Here is a 6,766-nt window from a genome sequence, read left to right as displayed (position 1 = left end):
GAATTTAAAACTAAATAAATAAATAATTTTGCTGGGTTAAAAACATAAGTGCATATGCTTTGAATCTGGTGTCTTTTGGACTATGAACCAGTTCTAGAAAGATAAGATATAATAAATAGAATATTGGTGAAACATTTAGCTTCTATGAACCAATACTCTTTGATATAAATTATAATCTTATCAATCACATTACACTCCCACAATTCTGCTGTTTGACGCGGTGTTGCGCAAGTAGGCCGTGCGCGTGCCTGGTAATTCATGAGTGCTCTAGAAATTATGCCACAATCTCATAGGAGCGGCCCCACTCCACACTCATATAGGTGATTTCATCAAGTGTATACTGCATTTAATACACCACCCATAATGGATATGAAATTCATTAAGAGCACAATAGCTCATCCTCACAATTATGCAGTCTAGCACTTCTCACACATTAGGAAGGGACAAAATTAGTGCTAGCAGTATTAGCAAGCAACTTGTTGTTACCCATATGAACCTTATTCATGGGATCTCCAATCAAAAAGGTTGGGTTACTATCACTGCTAATATCTTAAATAGGCTTAAGTCCCATTCCCCTCGATGTTTCATTAATTAATTTTCTACCCAATGGTTTAGTCAGAGGATCGGCCAAATTCACTTCTGACTTCACATAATCAATGGATATAGTTCCATCTTTTAGCAGCTGCTTGATCACTTCATGTCTTAGACGAATATGTCTATTCTTACCATTAAAGGTTTTATTCTTTGCAATAGCAATTGCTGCTTGGCAATCATAGTGCAAAGACATAGAAGGTGTTGGTTTTATGCCCAATGGAATATTTGCTAAGAAGTTTCTCAACCACTCAGCCTCATTTCTAGCCAACTCTAGAGCTACAAATTCAGACTCCATAGTGGATTTTGCAATAATAGTTTGTTTGGTTGATTTCCAAGAAACTGCACCTCCACCTAGAGTGAATATGTAACCACTATTGGATTTTGTCTCATCTGAATCTGAGATCCAGTTAGCATCACTGTAGCCTTCTAATACAGCGGGAAATCCACTATACAGGATACCATAATTCATGGTTCCTCTCAAATATTTCATCAGTCTGACTATTGCAGTCCAATGATCACGATTGGGATTGTGTGTATATCTACTCAATCTGCATACCACATAAGCTATGTCAGGTCGAGAGAAATTCATTAAATGCATCAAACTCCCAATAATTTGTGCATATTCAGATTGAGCAATAGGCTCTCCCAAGTTTTTCTTTAATTGAGTATTAGCATCATAAGGGGTACTCACAGGTGTGACATCAAAATGTCCAAACTTCTTAAGAAGTTTCTCAACGTAATGTTCTTGTGATAGCATTATACTATCACCCTTCCTTATGATTTTAACACCCAATATCACACTTGCCTCACCCATATCTTTCATATCAAACTTGGAAGCAAGGAAAGCTTTGGTATTGAGTATAATGTCAATATTAGTACCAAAAATAAGCATATCATCCACATACAGACTAATTATTACACACTTGTTATCAACAACTTTAGTGTATATGCATTTATCAACCTCTACAGAAGAAAAACCATCACATTTTAACACTTGATCCAATTTTTCATACCATTGTTTAGGAGCTTGTTTTAGGCCATATAAAGATTTTAACAATTTGCACACTTTATTCTCTTGACCATAAACAACACATCCTTCAGGTTGAACCATATAAATTTCTTCTTCTAAATCACCATTTAAGAAAGCAGTTTTAACATCCATTTGATGAATCAAAAGTTTATGGACAGAAGCTAAAGCAATTAAAACTCGAATTGAAGCAATTCTAGCAACAGGAGCAAAAGTGCAAAATAGTCAACATTTTCTTTTTGAGTAAAACCATTTGCAACCAATCTCGCTTTATATTTATCAATAGATCCATCAGGATTATACTTTCTTTTGAAAATCCATTTACAACCAATAGGTTTAGCTCCAGGAGGTAAGTCAACCAAAATCCAAGTTTTATTTTTAATAATGGAATCAATTTCAGTGTTAATTGCTGCATTCCAAAATGAAGAATCAGATGAAGAAATAGCTTCAAAATAAGTTAAAGGATCACTTTCAATAAGATAAGTATAAAAATCATTTCCAAAAGAAGTTTCTTTCCTTTGCCTTTTACTTTTCCTAAGCTCTTCAAAAGAATTTTCAAAATTATTTTCAGTAGGCACATGAGAAACTGAATTAGTTTTCATAGGAAAAATATTTTCAAAAAATTCAGCATTCTTTGTTTCAATAATAGTATTACAATCAAGCACATCACTTTTCACAACAAGGAATCTATAAGCAACACTATGAATAGCATAACCAATAAACATGCAATCAGAAGTTTTAGAACCTAGCTTTCTTTTCTTAGGATCAAGTAACAAAACCTTAGCGAGACACCCCCACACTTTTAAATATTTCAAGTTAGGTTTGTATCCCTTCCATAGCTCATAAGGAGACTTACCTGTTTTCTTATATGGAATCCTATTTTGTAAGTGACAAGCAGACAAAATAGCTTCACCCCAAAGATTATTAGGTGCACAAGAACTAATAAGCATTGCATTCATCATTTCTTTTAAAGTTCTATTTTTTCGTTTTGCAACTCCATTTGATTCAGGTGAATATGGAGGAGTTACTTCATGTATTATTCATTCTTTTTCACAAAAATCATTTATCAAAATATATTCACCTCCACGATCAGATCTAACTCTCTTAATCTTTTTATTTAATTGATTTTCTACTTCAGCTTTATAAGATAAAAACATATTAAAAGCTTCATCTTTGTTTCTAAGTAAATATACCTTAGCATATCTAGAAAAGTCATCTATAAAAGTCACATAATATTTTTTCCCACCTCTTGTCATAGTTTGCTTTAAATCTCCCAAATCAGTGTGAATTAAACTTAACAATTCAGATTCTCTTTGAACAGATTTACAAGACTTCTTAGTTAATTTAGCTTCAGCACAAATTTCACATTTATTTAGACTAAAATTATTAACTCCAGAAATTAGACCAAGAGATTGCATTTTATTTATATAACTAACACTAACATGTCCTAGTCTAGCATGCCATAAATCAATAGAATCAACCAAGAAGGCAGAAGAAGATGCATTCTCATTAATAACATCATAAACATTCAATACAAAAAGACCCTGATTACAATAGCCTTTCCCCACAAATATATTATTTTTGGTCATTACAATCTTGTCAGATTCAAATGACACCTTAACTCCAACCTTTCCTAATAGAGCCACAGAAATTAAATTTGCTCTTATATTAGGAACATGAAGTACATCATTGAGAGCCAAAGTCTTGCCAGATGTGAGCTTAAGAACAACTTTTCCTTTACCAAGAACTTGAGCAGTTCGAGAATCACCAAGATACACATGTTCTTCTCCATCCCCTACTGGTTTATAGGAGGAAAAGACATCTTTGTTAGCACAAATATGTCTAGTAGCACCAGAGTCTACCACCCATTCTTTCACATTGGCCACAAGATAAGCTTGAGAAATGACCGCAGCAATAATATCATCTCCTTCCACCAAATTTGCATTTGGTTTAGGAGGATTGTCATTTCTCACCATTTTCCTACATTGAGGTGCATGATGACCTGGCTTTCCACAAACAAAACAACTCCCTTTTTTCTTAAAGGAAGTGGTGTTATTAGCTTTAAGCTTGTAATCAGAGTTATTTGAATGATTGGGTTTGTTGGCATACCTTTTATTTTTGTTTTGAGTTTGCACCAAATTTGCCTTTGCTGCCATTTCTCTTGCTTTGGTAGCTTGGAGTTCCTTGCGATTAGTATCTTCAATAATGATGTGAGTAATCAAATGTGCAAGGGACAACTGCTTGTGCTTGTGCTTTAGGTGACTCTTATATTCTTTCCAGGATTCAGGAAGCTTCTCAATCAATAGTCCAGTCAAAAAATTTTCTGGTAGGATAATGTTTTCTGCCTTGAGATCTTCATTAAGTTTGTGGTATTCATTAATCTGAACCTTGATGTCTTTGTTATCCTCCATCCTCCAACGATCAAGATTACCAACTACAAACTTTTGTTTTCCAGCATCTTCACCGGTATACTTTGCAATCATAGAGTTCCATATCTCCTTGGCTTCCTTGTAAGAGCAGTAGACATCAAACAAATCATTAGAAAGAGTACTTAAAATTGTGTGTCTACATACCTTATTGGCATGAGTCCAAGCATCAGAATTGGTGTCTGTTTTCTCTTCAGAAAGTGCCCAAGCAACAGCATGTATATCAAGGAGTGAAAAGACTCTTTCTTGCCATCTCTTAAAAAATTGACCATCAAACATTTCTATTTTAGAAATGTCAGGGAAGGGCTTGGAGAATGGAACAGCAGCAACAAAAGAGGAAGGAGCAGATAGATTGATTGCTCCAATACCAGAAGATATATCTCCATTGATGGCAGCAGTGACAGAAGGAGTACCACCAATAGGAAGAGAACCTGAGGTATTATCAATAGTAGCAGCAATAGTAGCATTGGGATCCATAAATCCTTAAGATTGTTAGAAAAATTATAACAATAAAATGATAACACCAAAGGCGTGCAAACAAGACACTGTCCTTAAGGATTTACAAAGTAATCCCCCAGGATACAACAGGCCTTTTGAATTCAAAAATGAAGAATTACAGGAGCAGAAACAGCAAATAAAATAATGAATAACCCAGCCAAAATATGTTTTATATATCGTATCTGTATATATGAGTATTTTTCTATCTATATATCAGCTACTATATATATATATATAAAACAGAGCATTAACGTTACTCTTAACGTTACTCTGGAGAATAAAAAGGAGTAGTTGCATAAAAATAGGAACAATATTTAGTGACAAGTAAAAAGAGAATAGTTTCAAGAAATTAGGAAAGCATTTACTAAATAAATGAAACTAAGTCAATAACCCACCACTTCTTTCATACGTGTATGATTCTTTTTGGAATATAAATTATATATATATTATATACATAATTTACAACAAGAAGAAGGCTGAGCAATTTTGGGATAGATGCCCAAAGTCTACTCGGGTTTTTTAATATTATGCAAGCTAATGATTCTTTATTTTATCACGCCATTCAGGTCGATGAAGAAGATAGGCTAAGCATTGTGTTCTGAGTTGACACAAGATCTAGATTTGCTTATAGTTGCTTCTCTGATGTTATAGCCTTTGATACAACTTATCAAGTAAATCAGTATAAAATGCCTTTTGCGCCTTTTACAGGATTGAATAATCACAAACAGTCTATGTTGTTCGGTTGTGCTCTGCTTGCGGATAATACTGAATCCACTTTCATTTGGCTCTTCACGACTTGGCTTGAAGCAATGTCTGGACGACAACCAGGTTTGATTATTACCGAGTATGACTCGGCTATCAGTAGAGCAGCACAACAAGTTTTCCCACACTCAGTCCACCGGTATTGCAAGTGGCATATCATGAGCAAAATGCCCAAGGAAATGGGACTGGTTTATGGTGCACTCCCAAGGACATTTCAAATGGAGTTTGAAAAGTGTGTTAATAAGAATGAGTCACCTGATGAATTTGAATCAACTTGGCAAGGGCTTCTTGATAAGTAAAATCTTAGAGGAAATGATTGGCTTCAATCGCTTTACATTGACTGCAAATTGTGGGTTCCCATTCTTGTAAGATACATTCTTTGCAGGCATGTATGGTGCTCAGAGAAGTGGAAGTATAATTCACTTTTTGATGGCTATGTGAGTGCAGGGACTGCCTTACAAGATTTTGCAGAACAATATGAAAAGGCTCTATATGACCAATATGAGAGAAGCAAAGGCAGAGTTTGAAACATTTTATACTAAACCAATTTTGAAGACTACACAAGAAAAATGTTCTCCATAATACAGGATGAAGTTTTTGAGTCTCTTGGGCTTGCTGTAAAATTATGTCGAGACGAGGAAGGAATCACCAGATACGAGGTAGCTAGATTTAATGAAGAACATAAAGTTTATGTTGTCGAATTCAGAGTTAGTGAGCAAATTGCTTCTTGTGATTGCAAGATGTTTGAGTTTGAAGGGACCATATGCAAACATGTTCTTGCAGTATTTAAAGCAACAAATGTCTTTATACTCCCACAACATTATATATGGAAGAGGTGGACAAGAAGTGCCAAGGATGAGGCTCTTTCGGATGAATTTCCAAGGGTTGGTAATCAGAATAGTTCTCATAAAGGCAAGAATTTGCAGTACAATATTTTGTATCAGGAAGTCGTTACATGTGCAGAGGAAGGAATGTCTTCTGACCATATTTTTAAGGTGGCATTAAACGCCTTAAGGGAAGCTAGGATTAAAATTGTTGGGGCCAAGAAAAATGCCGTTAACACCCCAAAACTAGAAATTGTGGCCAACATCACAAATAATCAAGACGATAATAACACTGAGATTCCAATTAAGTAAACAGTTCATCTGATATAGTTACACCCCATATAAAAGGGAGATTATGCCAGAGAAAATTCAGCATTAACTACAATATCTCCAAACATGTGGTAGAGCAATCCTCACATTGTAAGTGCCCTGGTCATGATAACCTTACTATGGTTGAATAATTCAGCTCAAAACATAAAAATATGGTATTGTTATGATCTCATCTTTCTAATCATTTTGTCTACTAAAAGTTCAGTATCTGGTCTAATCCCAGTTCCTTCCCTTACCATAACTGTATATACTGTAAAGAAATTGGTCCCAAATTTTTGATGAGTTATATTCTTTCAAATAAATGG

General features: G+C 34.7%; 1 protein-coding gene across 1 annotated transcript; it reads left to right on the top strand.

Moving 5' to 3' along the window:
• Positions 1-5,231: 5,231 nt before the first annotated feature.
• LOC133814341 (protein FAR1-RELATED SEQUENCE 5-like) lies at positions 5,232-6,443 on the top strand. Its single transcript, XM_062247313.1, has 3 exons — positions 5,232-5,602; positions 5,693-5,828; positions 5,895-6,443. Exons 1-3 carry the CDS (start codon positions 5,232-5,234, stop codon positions 6,441-6,443), a joined length of 1,056 nt encoding a protein of 351 aa, XP_062103297.1.
• The last annotated feature ends 323 nt before the right edge of the window (positions 6,444-6,766 follow it).

This window comes from Humulus lupulus, chromosome 2 (genome assembly GCF_963169125.1).
Source record: "Humulus lupulus chromosome 2, drHumLupu1.1, whole genome shotgun sequence".
In the NCBI taxonomy this organism is placed as follows: domain Eukaryota; kingdom Viridiplantae; phylum Streptophyta; class Magnoliopsida; order Rosales; family Cannabaceae; genus Humulus; species Humulus lupulus.
This window is presented reverse-complemented; position numbering and strand designations above follow the sequence as displayed.

Bases quoted from the DNA above. Each gene is read 5' to 3' on its own strand.
- LOC133814341 (XM_062247313.1), top strand. From the start codon at position 5,232: ATGCCTTTTGCGCCTTTTACAGGATTGAATAATCACAAACAGTCTATG. The intron at 5,603-5,692 runs GTAAAATCTTAG...CATTCTTTGCAG, and splicing joins TGGCAAGGGCTTCTTGATAA to GCATGTATGGTGCTCAGAGA. The intron at 5,829-5,894 runs GTTTGAAACATT...TCCATAATACAG, and splicing joins ATGAGAGAAGCAAAGGCAGA to GATGAAGTTTTTGAGTCTCT.